The sequence below is a fragment of the Camelus dromedarius genome, chromosome X (assembly GCF_036321535.1).
Source record: "Camelus dromedarius isolate mCamDro1 chromosome X, mCamDro1.pat, whole genome shotgun sequence".
Lineage (NCBI taxonomy): Eukaryota > Metazoa > Chordata > Mammalia > Artiodactyla > Camelidae > Camelus > Camelus dromedarius.
The window spans coordinates 96,119,903-96,138,205 of record NC_087472.1 but is presented as its reverse complement, the minus strand read 5'-3'; the positions used below and the strand labels follow the sequence as shown (position 1 = coordinate 96,138,205).

The 18,303-nt window shown below is 41.6% G+C and overlaps 1 protein-coding gene across 2 annotated transcripts in view; it reads right to left on the bottom strand.

The window, feature by feature from the left end:
* PCYT1B (phosphate cytidylyltransferase 1B, choline) overlaps window positions 1-18,303 on the bottom strand; it is a 143,766-nt gene that overhangs the window by 119,223 nt on the left and 6,240 nt on the right. The window contains exon 1 of one of the 2 annotated variants that reach the window (XM_031445689.2): window positions 972-1,209. The exons of the other annotated variant lie outside the window; for it this stretch is intronic. Within the exon in view, the coding sequence (XP_031301549.1) occupies window positions 972-1,088 (117 nt within the window). The 5' untranslated portion in view covers window positions 1,089-1,209. Of the gene's footprint in view, window positions 1-971; window positions 1,210-18,303 lie in introns of those variants that run through there. 2 annotated transcript variants of the gene reach the window in all.

Here is an 18,303-nt window from a genome sequence, read left to right as displayed (position 1 = left end):
TTTTAAAAAACCTCTTCCCAGGGTCAAACGCTACAGCCAATCAGAATATTGCACCTTTAACTTGGGGAAAATCACCAGAGAGAGGATAGCTCTAACTAGTAGGTCGCTTGGATTGGAGGGTTCAAAGAGAAGTCTCCCCCAAGTGCCGTAAGACTTCAGGCCAGGGAAAACCCACCACCCATGTGGTGTTTTTGATTCCTTGACAATACATGCTGAGGTGGTTGAGAACCACCTTCCACATTTACTTAAGGAATTATGACCAGTGGCAGAGAAGCTGATTAAATTTAGGATACCAGTTACAGAGATGGAAGGACGCTCTGAGTGCCCCGTTTCCACACTTTCATTATTAAAGGCATGCAGCCCCTTTCTAAGTAAATGTAGCTTCCCACTACCTGAAGAGAAACCCTCAAAGCACGCTCCGGAAATGTTTTCAATTCATTTAAGATGCACGTTATTTCTAAATACATCACTGAGGGACCCTTTAGCTTATTATTTTGAAATTTTCAAACGAATGGGGAAGTTTTGCTTCCATGTCGTCTTCATTTTTCCAGAACTGGCATTAGGCACCAAAATTAGTTGAAGACCGAATCATTCCTGAGCTAGAAATTTAGAACTTCACAACGGACTCGTCCCCAGCTTTGTGAAAAGAATACCATTTTTAAATTGTACTGTAGGACCTTTACCTTTAGATGAGAATACACCTAAAAGAAAAAAGACCATCCCCTCCTCCCAAGGCACAAAAACACAGCATAGCCCAAGCAGCCCGTTTCTTACCGAGCCAATACAATAATGCTTTGTAAGCTGAGAGCAGCACCCGGTATAGAAGCTAAGTATAAACAGCTGAGAAGGATTAGGCGGTAGCTCCATTCTCATTTACATGAAAATCCTCCAAGCATCGTTGGCTGCGGGCGCATAAGGAACTCTTTTGTGCCATAGCCACGCATACATTTGCATCCTTTGTCTTTACTTACCAGTCGAGGCTGTGGGCATGTGTGCTCTATTTCCTCCATGGTTTCTGAGGGAGGCTCATTGGAAAGGGATTTTGGGATACCTGTTTCTGACTCAGCATCAGTGGTAAGTACTGGCATGGCCAGTGAATGCTCCCTCAGCTCTACACCCTCTGTGAGTCTCCTCCCAGGCAGAGAATGTTTTCTTTGTCACGTATTTTTCTCTCCCCCACCCATCCCCCTTCTTCGTCCCTTCTTTCTGTCTTCCCAGGGGGAACTGAAGAGGTTATCCCCCACCCCACCCCCCGCCCGCCCCTTTCCTCCTCCGAGAAGCCAAGAGGCAAGGCCTCAGTTTATCACTATAACAACCAGACGGCACTGGAGCGGCGGGTGCGGGATACAGTACTTCATTTGCATGGAGCGCTCTGGTTGGCTACTGTCATCATAGTACCACTCCGCCGGGGAGCGGCCGGGCCCCATTGGCTGGCTGGCCGGCCGTGCCCACGGGGCCCGAACTTGCTGCTTTTGTTTCTTGTTTAATTCAATTGCAAAGGTCTGGGTCCGTTCTGGGCAAGGGTCCCCGGCTGCACTACCCAGATAAGAAAAAACCGCATCCTCAGCGGCCCAGGACGCCTCGAGACAGAACATAGCAGACCTCCACTAAAAGAAGGACTTTGTCCCTGACAGGAGTGTTTGATGTGCTGAAGTCAGAATTTTGCTAAAAAGAAGTCACCCCGAAGACAAAGCCACTTTTGAGCCCAAACTCCCTGTTGCCCACAATTACCAGCTAGCCTCGGAGGGCCTCTCGGGGCATTCATTGTGAGCACCAGAGTATCCACCCCCTTGACTGCAGCAAGAGCACTGGCAGATCCCCCGAGGCCCGGGGTAGCCCTGGGGCTTACCACTGGGGCTGCCCTGGGAGAAACTTTGAAGGAGGTAGATTATCTTCGACACCTGCCTCCCACCTCTCACTGCCCTCCCCAATTGCTTCCTCCTTCAGCCACTCCTCCCCCGCTCTAACTATTCTGAGTTTCCTTAGTGAAGTCTTGCTGTTGTCTGCCCTTTAATAAATATACACTGTTCCATACGCCGGTCTATTTTTCCTTTGCTCTCCTTTCCTAAGCACCCTGCTCTCAGCCAAATGCTCAGGGCAAGCACAGAAACATCCCAGGCAGGGGTGTTAAAGATGATGTGCCTTAATGCCTAAATCGCCCAGGAATAACCACCATTTTAAGAGGGCGTTCTGGAGACACACACCCAAAGGAAAGAACTTACAAAACTATTCTTTCTAGTGAAATATCACACTTTAAGTAACAGTAATGAAAATCATGGTAATTACTAGCATTTATTAAGCACGGTCACAGCGCTAAGTACTTTACCTCGATCTTGTTTAATCTTCATAAGAACCCACAGAGGTCGATCCTATTATTATCCCCATTCTACAGGTGAGAAGATTGCAATCTAGAGTAATTGCTCAGGGCCTCAAACTCATAAGCAGTGGAGCTGGGATTGGAAAGATGGTGGGGAGGAGGGCAGGTAGGGATGCAGCAGGTGTAGTGGTAGAAAAGGCATCTAGATACAAGTCCTTTTAAGACAAGTCCCTGGGCTTCTAAATCTTTCATTTTAAACTATAGCAGTGGTTTTCATCCAAGTATGGTCGAGGACCAACAGCACCAACATCACCATCACCATCACCTGAGAACTTGTTGGAACTGTAAATTATTGGCCCCTTAAGACCTGGTTCAGTAGGTCTGGGGTGGGGATGGAATTTGCATTTCTAACAAGTTCCTAGGTGATGTTGATGCTACAGGCTGGGGGACCATACTTAAAGAACCAGGAGTCCAAAGGATGGGATAAAAAATACCTGCCCTGCCTCCCTCATAGAATTTGGGAGATCAAATAAGGTATCACATGAAAGCACTTTGTAAATTAGAATGTGTTATCCTAGTGTAACGGAGCATTATTTTTATTACTCTTCAAATAAGCAGAGGGTTAGCCTTAAAAGAAAATGGATTCTGCAGCAGAGATTTACACTTTGACAGTTATAGATTCTGCCACTTTAAATCAGAATGACATCACTTGGCATTGCCATTATTATCTATGCTTGAGAGAACTCCAGTGATGCAAGAATTCGAGTGACAATTGGGTCACCTGAAAGTGGACCTTCCTAACCTTTCTGCCCTCCTAGAAACACAAGACACCTTGAACTGCAAATTTAGCTCTATCAAGCCTTCAACTTGGAAGAGCCAAGCCCTGCAATACATTTAGGTGTCCCTTTCCCATCCGCACTGGGTGATATGAGAGGGAGATTGTTCATCTAATCTCAATATTTTCTTTGCTTCACAATAGTGGTTCTTAAAGCGTAGTCCCCAAAATAGCAGTGGCAGCAGCCCTGGGAACTTGTCAGAAAGTCTTGGTCCCCACCCCAGACCTACCAAGTCTGAAACTCTGGTGGTGGAGACCAGGAATCTGTATTTTAACAAACCTCCGGGTTTTGGAGGCATTCTGCCACATGCTAAATTTTGAGAACCATAACCTAGAGCCACATGATCCCATTGGAAAGCACCTAATCCCTGACCCCCACTGTGTTCTGGGTCTGATCTACCAGCTTGGTTCCTAACTGGTCCTCTAATTCCCTTTCTAGAATATGAGGCTCACCTGTGCACTTGCCGATTTAGCAGCGTCCTGATGTCTAGTGTGGTCCTTGTGAACCCCTCTTGCCCAAAAGCCTAGACCATTCCCTTACCTCCCCCACCCTCAGCCTCTTCTGTGTCAGAGTGGTCAGATGCCTCCTGCTTCCCCTTCTTCATTCTCCCCTGTCTCATCGAAACAAGATGCTGCCTTGCCTACGATGAGTATCTTTGTTGAGTCACCCAAGTCAGACCTCTAGCTATCACTATCACTGTGGGCTAAATCCAAGTCACACCTGACACATAATCAGCCCAAGTCCCTGAACCTCAAAATTTAGACTTCTAACTGCCTTGAGGGTCTGCTCTGTACCTAATTCCATTCCCACTGATCATACTCCAGTCTTGCCTTGGCTTCTCTTGCCCCTCTCCCCACAGCCCAGTGGTTGAATCTCACAGTCCTAATGGGGAGAAATAAACTTTCCAGCACCACTCTGAGAGGAGTCTTTACCAGACTCACCCCCTCTGGGGATCAGAGTCTCGGCTGCTATTGCAACCTGATTCAGGAACTTCTTATAATACCTGAATGGGTTATTTTCACTTGGGGGCTTCATAGTGCTATTAAGATGATTAAGAATGACCAGTTAATGGCACAATATGGAATTCAGTATTTCATAACCCTCTAGAGGTTATGTGGGGGGGGAGGATGACTATAAAGGGAGAGCAGAAGGGAGGTTATTGGGGTGATAGAAAATTTCTGTATCTTGATTATGGTAATGGTTACACAAATCTATACACAATGTTAAGATTGTTAAAAACTCCATGGAGGACACCTGTCAGTAAATCCTGCAGCCTTTAGAGTTCATCCCCTTTGAACCAGGGATGAACTCTCTAAAGGCTGCAGGATTTACTGACAGATAAATTCCCTTGGAAATTTATCCCCAAAGAAATCACCAGAAGTTTGCAAACAATTACATACAAAGATGCTTAATGCAAACTTACAACAGGCCAGAAAAAAAAAAAGGAAGCAATTTACAGCAATAGGAGAAATGGTTAAAATAAAAATAAAACACAGTCATATAGTGTCATACATGCATTAAGTATCATTTTTTTAACTAAATCTAATCCTAGAGGAACATGTCAACATTATGTCAGGTGAGAAAAGCAAGCCACAAAATACAATTCCAAAAAAAACAGTCCCAATTATGGGATGTGAACATGCTTAGAAAACAAAGCACTGGAAGGAAATACATCAAGATGTTAAGTGACACCTTTAAACTGTGGGATTACAGGGGTTTTAGTTTCTTTTTTACATTTTCATGTCTCTAACAAGTATTTTTAAAGAAGCATCTATTACCCTGATGGGGGAAAAAATGAACATTACCCCTCCTCCCCAAAGGAATCAAGGGCTGGATCTGGGGTGGGAGTGAGGCAGGCAGAGGTTAGCATGTGAGCAAATAGAAAGATGCAGGGACTCAGAAGAAACAAGAAAGCTGAAACTGAGGAGCAAAGCTGCGAGAGTCCTACCTTACCAGTTAGCAGAAGCACAGGGAGCATGATGGAGGCAGGCTGTTCCGAAAGTCCCCAGGGAACTTCTGGGGACAGGGCTCTTGAGTCTTGTAACCTCTACAAGTAAGGCATGGCGTCGGTGAGAACTTGTTAGTTCAGTGCTGCCCCTCACAGCACCATCAGCTTTCTTTCTACCGTTTATCAAGTACGTTCTTAGCCCCATGCTAGGTGCTTACCACGGGCTACCTGTAATCCCCTCAACACCTGAGCAGATGAGGACGCTGAGCCACAGAGACATTCGCTTCAGCTTGGAAGAGACCTCCAGTGACATCATTTTTCCCCCAAGCAGTCTTCACTTCAACATCAAATCGCTGAAAATACCATTCCCAAAGATCTGCAGGGAAGAACTAAAATAATCTCTTCGGAGCAGAAACTGTCCGAGCTTTGCTCCATCCCCTCAGGTCTTATTACCATTGTCATCAACACCTGCCCGCTGCCAAGGGCCAACACCTTCATCTCTGCCTGAGGGCTTTCTCTGGCCATCAGAATCCCCTGCCTCCTACCCCCAAAGGGTTGAAGAGCCAGACAAGTAACAGCCCACAACCCCAAGAGCTCTCAACCAATGACTGAGAGGAGTGAATGTACAAATACCGCACTGCTCTTGGGCCTCAAGTGGGCCAACTGAATCGCATGTTCTACACCGACTCCCAGAATTCCCCAGTGGGATTCAGATCAATTTCCCAGGGTGGTAACTGGCTTGACAGAGCGCCCCATTGGCTGCCTTCCTTTCCTTGTCTCGTTTGCCCACACACCTGAGGGTGTTTCCTAGCCTCACCTCCCAAATTAACTACTTGAACCTGAATCCTTGTCTCAGGGTTTGCTTCCAGAGGATCTCCAACTAATACTATTTCAGTGCCCCGTGATAAAGTTCAAATATGATCTATCTCTTATGGCAAATGCTATTCATATCCTCATCACATGTGGCTAAAAATGAGCCATAACATTGTCTATCTGTTAGTCTTTTTTTTTTTAAAGCAGGCATTACGTTTAAACTTTCTCTTCTTTAAAAATACCTTTTCCTTTTTATTTTCCAATCTTCAGTTATGCTGCTACAAATTTTATATCTATTGTTTAAAAGTATTAAGTCAACCATACTGGAAGTTTAACATTTTTAGCTCCAGTTTGTACACCCCTACATATACTATACTGCTCTTACTATTGGTCAAGAAGGCCAGATGTAAAGCCCCCTTTATTCCAAATCCTTCCCTCATACCAGCAGTCCTGACTCCACAATTTCTTCCACGTTTCCTTTTTCTTTTTTTTTCAAACATTTTTTATTGATTTATAATCATTTTACAATGTTGTGTCAAATTCCAGTGTTCAGCACAAATTTTCAGTCATTCATGGACATATACACACTCATTGTCACATTTTTTTCTCTGTGAGTTATAACATTTTGTGTGTACTTCCCTGTGCTATACAGTGTAATCTTGTTTATCTATTCCTTTTTCTTTTTTATTAATTTTCCTCATCGCCTCAGATTTACCAGATAAGGAATTTATTACAAAGAAGAAAAGGACATGGAAAGAACAAGGCAAAGTTGACAGAAGAATTTAAGGTTTCCTAGAAACCATGATAACCTTCTATGGAATTTTGTTACTTTTACGGCTCTATTTTGAGCCAGTTCCCCAGTTTTCTACGTGTGGCTGGTGGTTTGAGTCTAAAAACTGGCATAGTCCAGAAAAAAAAAGTTCATCTAAGTTATAAAACCCATGAATGATTCCTTTTCACCCAGTCCAGGAAAATGATGGTAATAAAAATTTTTTCAGTGTAAGGCGTTTCACCCCTCACTTAGTTCTTTTACACATTGAATTATAATAGTACTCTGGGATTGACAAGTTTTAAAACTGAAAATTTTCAAATGAATAAACAGATTCAGAGAGGTTAAGTGACTAGAGCAAGGTCACAGATTAAGTGGCAGAGGTATCACTTGAATCCAGGTCTCCTGAATTGAAGTTCAACTCTGTTTTCTACCAGGCGACACTGCCTCATTCTGATATAGTTAGATATGCTTTGTCAAGGCTGTTGAGCTAACTCATGTGTGTCTCATCATCCAGAATAACCCCTCCACCCATTTTCTGTTGAATTCATGTAACACGGAGCACACTTACTTGTATGCATTCAGTTCATTTCCTATCTCTGAAACCACAGACCTCGACTCATTGTAGGTGCCTAAATTTACTTATGACAGAAAGATAAACACAGATGCACTGCCAAATTCACCAGTGGGTCAAGAATGAGGCTGGTACAGGTCTACAACCTATAAAGGCCATTAGGGGAAAAAAATAATGATCGGACATAAAAAGCAGTCAGAGCTTTAGAACTTTTTTTTGATAAACAAAATCAGGAAGATAGAAAGAAAGCCGTTAACTTTGTTAACATGGATTTTCTTCTTTTTCCAGCTTCCATCATAACCAAAAAAGAATTGACCTTTACTCAGTCATTTCACCAAAACTTTTGAGTCTATTAAGCACTGTTTTAAGGTGCTGGGGGAGCAACTCCACAGACCCGACATGACAAACCTACTGCGTGAATGAAAATGCCACTGACAAAATGTCACCTTACAGCTTATATTTTAAAGAAATAAATATCTGACATAAGTCCGAGAGATGAGCCATAAGGAGCTCCAGGTCGTAGTACTTAGACCCCGCACCGTAATGGTTGTGCCTGTGTTTGAGAAGGTCCTAAAAGGGATAAGTGCTGTCTTTTTTTTTCCAATCAAAATGAGACATGTTTATCTAAATGCTGATGGAAAACCAGTTGTAAATATATTTTGTTTTGCTATAGCAAAACAGATATGATAGCAGCTTTTTTTGCATAAATTAAAGTTGCCCTTAGCTAGAATAAATTATTCTTATTGACATTATCAGCTGTGTAGTCAGTAAAGAATTACTGTTGCTATTACTTGGTGGTATTTATAAACACTTTTATTTTCTAAGTGCTTTACAATCACTTATTGTCTAATTAATATCTAATCATCTGTTTACAAGTAATAATCACACATGTAGAGCAGTTTAATCAAAACTCTGAATGCAGCCTCCATCATACTAAAGAATGTTATGTAAATTTTGGTCCCTCCTTGACAGGGTTTGGGTCCAGACATACGACTGCAACAGATAATACAACAGAAAAAAGTGAATACGGGGGCGTTGAGCCAAGACTCACAGCTCACCCTCTCCCACAAATACACCAAGAATTACATCTACAAACCCACTGAATTGCACAGAACACCTACTGAACCCTGGCAGAGTGTCTCTCACTTTGAAATATAGGAGCATTCTCACAAAATTCGATACAACAAGTATATACTGTACAGCACAGGGAACTATATTCAATATCTTGTAGTAACTTATGGTGAAAAAGAATATGAAAACGAATATATGTATGTTCATGTATGACTGAAGCATTGTTTTGTGCACCAGAAACTGACAACATTGTAAACTGACTATACTTCTATAAAAGTATATTTTTTAAAAAAGTGATTACAGACATAGAAAACAAACTTATGGTTACTGGGGGGGAAGGGGGAAAGGGGGTGGGAAGGGATAAATTGGGAGTTCAAGATTTGCAGATACTACTATATAAAAAAATAAACAAGTTTATACTGTATAGCACAGGAAACTATGTTCAATATCTTGTAGTAACCTACAATGAAAAAGAACATGAAAAGTAATATATGTATGTATATGTATGACTGAAACATGCTGTACACCAGAAACGGACACATTTTAAACTGACTATACTTCAATTTAAAAAATAACTCTGAAATCAAATTAAATTAAAATTAAAAATGTTTAAAGTGAATAAAGATTCCTCACTTGGATTTGAGCATAATTTGGATTCACAACTTTTGCCCGCCAAATATATTATCTGAATGTCAGTGGGTAAGAATATAGGTAATTTTCAACACTTAATGGCTCAATTACAGACATAAAAATTTTAATTTATTTAAGTCACAAAATTGGATGATAGTTTATAATAAATGTTCAAGGGCAGACACCAATTTAACACTGGAACTGTGAGTCACAGTTACCATTTCAGTGATTTTCATGAAAGAGATCAAATGTAGCAAAGGTGGCTCGGGGACCTTTGAGGTTAATCTAACCAGGTTCAAGTCTAGACCAAGCTGTGGCCCATGCAAACACCTGCCAGTCTTAATTATCCAATGTAAGTGGATATACTGCTGTCTCCCTTCAGTCTCCCCAAGTGTGATTCTATAAACAATTATGGGAACCACGAAAGGATTTTTTAAGCAGGTGAATGATAGGCATACTAATCCAGTTTTTTCCCCTAGGATACATAATTCTACAAGCAAAATTGCTGAGTCAGAGTAATTGGATTTCTAAGGTTTGATATATGTGTTTTTTGATACTGTTATCAAATTGTCCTCCAGAATAGGTGACCAAATCTACACTTCTGATAGTCCCAGCGTTCTTTTTTGGTTACTGAGTTGGCATAAACCAGTGTCCTTCCTTCTTGCTATCCTACGAAGCACAGTTTCCCGGCACTGCAGCAAATACTGCAGGGTCCTGAGGACCAGGCCGGGGCCCTCCTGACCGTGCTACCAACATGCTTGACTGGCAGGTGAGTAATCAAGGCCATCCGATGCCAGGGTGGAAAAATTTGTTCACAAGGAAACTATGATTACAATCCTTGGACTTCATGATAATTGATTTGAATGGCACAGACTCTGAACTGAAATCATCTTGCAAAATCTATACTCTGCTCTTTGAACACTCAAGGAGAGATTTGGCTTTAATCTTCTGTGTTAGTATCCTACTGCAGCTGTAACAATGTACCACAAACCTAGTGGCTTAAAACAACACAAATTTATTACCTTCAAGTTCTGGAGGTCAGAAGACTGAAATGGATCTCAGTGGGCTAAAACCAATGTATCAGGAAGGCTGCATTTCTTCTGGAGGCTCTAGAGGAAAATCAGTTTCCTTGCTTTTTCCAGCTTCTAAAGCTGCCTGCATTCCTTGGCTCATACCCCTTTTTCTTCTACCTTCAAAGCCAGCCATTACATCACGCCAGCCCCCGCCTCAGTAATCCCATCTTCTCTAACTCTCCTGCAGGCGTCCTCCTCTTGAAAAGACCCTTGTGATTACATAAGCCCCACCTGGATAACCCAGGCTCCTTTCTCCCATCACAAGATCTTTAGTTTAATTACCTCTGTAAAATGCCTTTGGCCATGTAAAGTAACTCGTCTCCCAGGTTCTGGGAATTAGGATGTGGACATCTTGGGTGGGGGTAGGGGGCCTGATTCTGCCCATAACACCTTTCTTAGCATGAGCTGGACCTGGTCTCTCATCTCCAGATATTCAGCAATACACTGCCTGTCATTTTAATACTTAGTAATTTATGAAACCCTACTCTGTGTCAGGCCCAAGCCTTATACCAGGTTGGGCAGAAAGAATCAGTGATTACAGAGGTTAAGTCATTTGCAAAAGGTCATGGAGCTGGTCAGTGGCAGAGCTGAGTTTCAAATTCAGGTCTGCTGGACTTCAGAGCCCCTGCTCATGGTCTGCCACCGCTGTAGCTCAGTTCCCATGCTCTGCTCGGTTTGTTTGCTTTGGAGAGCCTTCTTATTGAAAGCTTTTCATTTAGTTTGACATTAAATGCTATAATTCAGTTAGATAAAACCTTTTATTAAGCCCCTATAAATCTCATATTTGACTCATTCAGTAGGTGCCAATGGAGGATGTCATCATGAAACACTCATCCAAGATGATGTCTCCACCTCCTCTAATAAATCTTCCAAAAAGTATCATCTGATGGTTCTTCATAATATAAGCAGAAGTGGACTCACCAGGATATCTTTTCTGTGAGTGAAATGTCAACCTATGAATAACATCAAGGGGTGAGAAGTGATCTTCCCCAAGGTCCCCAAGTCTATCAAATATTTTATTCTTGAATAAAAGAAGGCCTAACACTTTAGGGGTATAAGTTCATGTCTTAATAAAGTCCCTTGTTATCTCTGCTTCCTAAGGTTCTCAGCCTTGGCTGTACATCAGAATCACCTGGGGGGCCGTCAAACCCACTGAGGCCACACCCACACTCCCTAGAGATTCTGGCCTAATTGGTTGTGGGCACAGTATCAAAACTTTAAAAATTATAAAACCAAAATAAGAGTTATGCTGCAGGAGAGATGATGAGAGGCTTTATTAGCACATGGGTTTTGACCCTCAGACTTCTAGGCTCTCTTTTTTCCCAGAATCTCTATTTTGTTTGCATCGAAAGAAATAAGCCCTACTAGTGCATGTGTCCCAAGAAGCTGGCTATGTAAAAACCTTCAATATGTATAACAACAATCATTTTAAACCTAGTCCACTTAATTGTCAGATGAGAGGCTACGTCGAATGACTCACTAATGGTTCTTGAGAGTAACTATGTAGAGTCAGTGTGCTTCCAGAGAAGCCAATCTTCACTCAAGAAGAAATTCTCCTGAGTAAGCAAGTAAGCAAGCATGGAATAAGCACTATCAAAGAAAAATAATCCTTCATTTCTACAAAACAGTCTAGATAACCTCATCACACCATTCAACTGTAGGAACTTAAAAGGAGCAAAACCATCAGCATTAAACCACGGCAGTCCCTAGCAATATAATACCATCATTGCTCAAGACATTTTTGGAGTAATTCTTCTGCAATTTACATCATGGCAACTTTATAAGGCCACTTATGAAAAGCAGTTCTTATATTGGAATTTTGGGATCCAAAGAGGTATTAACCAGATTTATCATTTACCTATCAAACTATCAATTAATTGACTTTTGGTTGTTTCAAAAATATCAGAAATAACCCTCAATGATGATTGTGCCCTCTGATGATACCCAATAAGAACAGGAGGGGTCTACCCTGGTGAAAAATTCCTGAAGGGCTTGAGATCTTAAGTGAGGAAAGTGACACAAAGCAAGACTCTAAAGTCAATTCTTGGAGAGCAGAGATTCTCAAACGTTAATATACATAAGAATCACCTGGAGAACTTGTTAAACTATCGTTTACTGGGCCGGTTCCCAGAGATACTAATTCAGTAGGCCAGGGTAGGGGCCATCAATATGATGTTCCATCAACTCACAGGTGTTGCCTGAGGCCTGCACTTTAACACTGTTGTAGAGCAAAACTGTGAAGATAAAAATACTCATGTGCATATATAAAGTCTATTATCCTTTTTTTTTAAGGATAGAAATTATCAAAAGGACTTAGGAGGCAAGTTGGAGAGAGTCCTGCCAACCAAAGCTGAAAAGGTAAGATCAACAGGAGTAAGAAGTGCAATGGACTGAAATCCACTCAATATGTTTAAATCCATAAGTTCATAAAACTACCAAAAAAAAAAAAACCAAACCCACACAAACCAAAAACCTCAGTTTCTGCATTGGAAGATGCAAAGGAACAAAATGCATTATTTGAAAACTGGGAACTAGAGGGAAAGAATTAAGCATTTATCTTCCCTTTCCAATACAGACTGTACCTCTGGGTGACCAGATAGTAAGGAAGAAGCGAGAATCTGAGAATGAGTAATGAAGGTGTGAAGGGCATGAAGAAAGTAATGAATTAGACTAGCTCTATTTGATAACGCCTAGTGAATGGCTGCATCTAGGCATTGAGCATCAACAACTACTAACATGACAAAAAGACAACCCCAAATGTTACAGCCTCCTGACAGAAGTACAGCACCACCTGTGAAGTAGTTTACCAAGTAAACAGAATCTGGCTTTGACCACACCTCTTGATCCAAGACCAATACATGGGAAATACAGAAGGGATAAAGCAGTATGTCAACACCACAGGGAGGCAGGCAGCAAAATCCGGATTGTGGGAAGCTCTACAGGACAAACCTAGTTTCTGCAACCAAAAAAATGAGAGATGAAATCTAGAAGACAGAGCAATGAATTGCAGTATATAGACTCTGTTATCAGGATGCGGACTCAAAACACTGTAAAAAAATTACAATGTTTATGAAACAGTTGGAATTTTGAACACTTTCTGGATGTGATGAAAGAATTGCTATCAACTTGTTTAGGTAGGAAAATGATACTGTGCTTATATTTTTTAAAACTTTATTTTAGAAATAGATACTGAAGAATTGGCAGATGAACTATATTATGTGGGTGTGAGGAGAGGATGGGGCTCTAGCTGGGTGCAGTGTTTGCCCCCACTGTACATTTAGTGATGTCTGGAGACATTTGTGGTTGCCACACCTTGGGAGGTGGTGGTCCAGGCATCTAGTCGGTGGAGGCCAGGGATGCTGCTGAGCAACCTACAGTGGACAGGAAAAGCGCTCTACTATGGGGGAATGGCTTGGCCCTGGCACCCAGACGACCTTGACGTAACCACATATTTCAGCCCAGCAAAGACTTAAACTGCAGCTCATCTGAGTGTTGGCAGAACGCCCTGTGATCTTCCCGGAACATGAGAGGTGGGTGGCCTGATAGGAGTTGCGCTGAGGCCGTCTTCCACTCGCCTCCCTATGTCCTCTTGAAGGCTGTCATGAGACAGTTTCTAATCGCCTCCTTGGTCTATTGAGATACGGAGCTTCCTGTCCTGCCTCTTTTGGTCCAGAGATGAAAAATAGAAAGCCAGTTAGTCGTGACCTGCAGTGGGCTCCTTGGCAAAGGGAGTTAAGGTCATCCAGCCTCTTTGGTTTCTGAGTTGTCCTTTTGGTGTGGGGGACGAGGACTACAGGAAAATGGCTTCGTTTCTTTCACTGTCTACGTAAGTAATAAACTGTGTGAATCCAGAAGCGACTCCATGTATTTTTACCAACTGAAACAGTCCAACATTAGCTTTGGTCTTGCCTTGTCTTGTGTGTGAACTGGACACACATAAACAATTATCCAGCCCAAAAGGTCAATAAAGCCGATGTTGAGAAGCTCTTGATGAAACCCGATTGGTCCTGAGTTGATCATTGTTAAAGCGGGGTGAGGAGTACATGAACAGCACAAAGGGGAAAGGTCTGTTTTGTCTAATTGTGCATGTGTTTGAAGCTCTGCATTATAAAAGTATTTTTTGAAAAGATAAAACTAGGTCGCTGCGTTATTAGCTGCCTAGCACTTCAAGTGCCTATACCGAGGCAGTATGTATAAATGCACCAATTTGCCATCAGACTTCCAGCTCCACTGCTGAATTACAAACTGTTTTTCAGCAAATTCCTTTACCTCTTTAGGCCTCGGTTTCCTCACCAATAAAATAAGGCCAATGATGTCCCTGAGGGTTTTGTAGGGATTAAATGTAAGTAAAGTGTTTAGCTGAGTGCCTTAAATAAATGCCTTTATTAGAAATCTTCGTTTGTTCCTTTTGTGTCCTACTTTTCAATACAGAAATGCAAGGAGCCCTTCTTGTTATCTGGACAAGTAATTTTGAACCAGTCAGTTTCTTTTTAAATAATTCCCTGAAAAATGTAGATGGCCCTGGTATGAAATGTTTGGTTCCAAGGGTTTAAAACAGCAAGCCCTGGAGGGATCCAGGTGATGAGGGGTGAGAAGGAATGTATGTGGTTAATTCATTTGTTTTCAATCCAGGGTGATTTTGCCCCACAGGGGACATTTAAAAATGTCTAGAGACATTTTTGGTTGTCACAACTTGGGTGTAGGGGTAGGGGGTTGCTCCTGGCATCTACTGGTTAGGGACCAGGGATGCTGTTAAAAATCCTACTATATGCACATGATTGCTCCCCATAACAAAGACTTATCTGGCCCCAAATATCAGCAGTACCAAGACTGAGAAACCCTGGGCTAGGGTGACTAAAACTCTTTGATGAAGCTTTTTCTAGATAATTAACTTTGCCTTTCTTTGTTATTTTTACCCAACGCATACAGGTTATTAAAGGCATGCTCAGGAGAAATCATTCAAAATGTGATTACTCTATCTCTGTGGCCCTAATTTGTTACTCATTTCTTTATGAGAAACAAAAATCTGAGTAGTATTCTGATTTTATTGCCTTTGAGTTTCAAATAGCAAACTTGAAGCATGCACTGATTACCTTCTTAATTAATAGACTGTGAAGGCAGGGCATTACTTTATTAACTAGTGGGAAGGATGTACCATCTCCCAACAGGTCGGTAGTCTTTATTCCCAACTGTTATGCAATGGGGGAGGACTGGGACAAAGGGGTTTCAGACACTGCTCCCCACACAGGTATATTTCTCTTGTTAAAATTGCCCGTCTCAGGTTAGATGACACCTGCCTACTATGTCATTATTAAACAGAAGACATTATGGGTAATCTGCCTCCTCCCAGCCGCTTTCTAAAATCAGGATACTTGAGATCAAGACCACAGTGCCATAGACACTGAAGGAAAGAGGTAAACGGTGATAGCTGTGTATTCAACTGGCAAACATTGGTAAGGTCATTTCTGTGAGATGTGTAGCATTGTCTTTTTGTGGGGTGCGGGGGCAGTGGGGATAAAAAGAAGATAGAAGGTAAAAAGTGGGGGGAAATCTGTATGGGTGGTAGGATGGCTTAAGGATCTATGATATGATTCCCATTTCTTCATTTCTCCCTCACCCCACCCCATCTACTCTAGGAAAACTGCCCCACCCCGTAGCCTAGGGAATTGGGTTAGGATACCCGATGAAGAGAGCCAAGCCACGGCCCATTCAGTGGTTTCTCCGATCCTCAGATACCCTCTTTCAGAAATTAGAACTTAGAACTTAGATATGGGAACCAATGGGTCCAGAGCTGAGCCGTGGCCAGAACAGTAGAGTAAGTTTGTCCACAGATGACCCCTCCTGAGGGCTTCTCAGGCTGCTCTGGTTCCTGTCCTTGCTGAGGCCTACTTTTCAGCTTTCTGTGGACTCCACTAGACAGCCCTTAGCCTTCCCCCCTACTGAAAAAGCTAACTTTAGTGCATATTATTCCTTACAATGCAACCATCTATGTCTGAGACAGATGTGTACACATCCCCACCAAGAGACGAGACTCATGAGATGTGAAGCTGAGAGCTATCTAACAGGGAAAGGCCGCTTAATAGTCCTAATGCCTAGCAGCATCAAGGGATGACACTCTGCCCCAGAGACTAGCTCACAGTCGATTCCCTTTCTCAGAAATCCTATCAGTAGTTCAAGATACACCACACTTTTGATACTTTCATATATAGTCTTACAACTCATTTTGTGTTATTCTATTATATTGACTGATTGTTTATCTCATAATGTTACCTAATTCTCATTTGTAACCTTGATATTTCTCTCCTATATTGTCAATAAAGTCACCAACCAGACTTGGTAAGATCAGTTCCTGCCCCCAGGGTCCCTCCACTTTCCTACATAATCCTCAACCCACTCACACTGAATTCTGCCTCCACCACTTCACTAAACCTGAGTTACATTTCCATGTAAGTGTTTCTTAGATGCACAGAAGGATCTTTTAGAGCACTGATTCTTGATTAGGAAAGATTTTGTGCCCCTCCCATACACTGTGATTTTGCAGTGACTGCTTTGATTGTCATAAGTTGGAGGGTGCTACTGGTATCTGGTGAGTAAAGACCAGGGATGCTGTTAAACATCCTACACAGAAAACCCCACACAACAAAGAACTATCCAGCCCAAAATGTCAATAATGCCAAGGTTGAGAAACTTTGCTTTAGGGCAAAGATGAGTCTTTGAAACATAACAAACACAATTCAAAATGGACAAAAAACAGGAGTGTGTATAGTTCAGTGGTAGAATGCACGCTTAGCATGCATGAGGTCCTGGGTTCAATCCCCAGTGCCTCCATTTAAAAAAAATTAAAAGCAAACAAACAAACAAAAAAACCCAAAATGGGCAAAGAATTTGAATAGACATTTCTCCAAAGAAGATATACAAATGGCTAATGCACAGGAAAACCCCACACAACAAAGAATTAGCCATCCCAAAATGTCAGTAATGCCAAAGTTGAGAAATCTTGCTTTAGGGTAAAGATGGGTCTTTGGGACATATAACACAATTCAAAGTTGGTAAAGAATTTGAATAGATATTTCTCCAAAGAAGACATACAAATAGCCAATGAACACATTAAAAAATGCTCAACATTATTAGCCATTAGGGAAATGCAAGTCAAAACCACAATGAAATATCACTTCACACCCAGTAGAATGTCTATAATGTTTTAAAAATGGGAAATAAGTGTTGGTGAGTATATGGAGAAATCGGAACCTTCACACATTGCTCGAGAGAATGTAAAATGATGCAGCCTTTTTGGAAAATAATTTGGCAGTTCCTAAAAAAGTTAAAAGTAGAGTTGCCATTTGAACTGGCAATCCCACGCCTAGGTATATATCCAAGAGAATTGAAAACATACGTCCACAAAACAATTGGTGCATGAATATCACAGCAGCATCATTCACAACAACCAAGAAGTAGAAACAGCCCAAATGCCCATTGACTGATGAATGGAGAAACAAATGGTGATATATCCATACAATGGAATATTACTTGGCCACAAATAAAGAATGGATTCTCAATACATGCTACAACATGATTGAACCTTGAAAACATGCTAAGTAAAAGAAGCCAGGCACAAAAGACCACATATTGTGTGATTTCATGTATATGAAATGTCCAAAATAGGTAAATCCATATGACAGAAAGTAGATTAGTGGTTGCCTGGTGCCAGGGGTACTGGGAGGGAAGGGAGAGTGACTGCCAATTAGTTCGCAGTTTCTTTGGGGGTATGATGAAAGTGTTCTAAAATTAAATTATGTTGATGGTTGCATAACCCTGTGAATATACTAAAAACACTGACTTACATACTTTAAAATGTGAGTTATATCTTTAAAAGAATGTCTCTTTCAGTCTCCAGAGTGCCTACCCCAAAGTAGGTGCTCATTAAACAATGAGCAATTAAACAATTAAACACCCGAGGCATGGAAGACAGAAAGATTTCCTTCCTGCTCTGATGACTATTATATTAACATTCCATGCCCTAAAAGAAACAGTAGAGATTCCCTTAAACAACCTCCAAGTTAAGGCAAGTGGGTATAGTTCAAGTGGTAGAGCACATGCTTAGTATACACAGGGACCCAGGTTCAATCCCCAGTACTTCCTCTAAAAATAAATAAGTAAGTAAACCTAATTATCTCCCCCCGAAAAAAGATAATTAAAATAAAATGAAGTAATTTTTTAAAAGCTGCAAGTTAACCAACCTACAGAATTTAGCAACGCTTTCTATTTCCTCTAA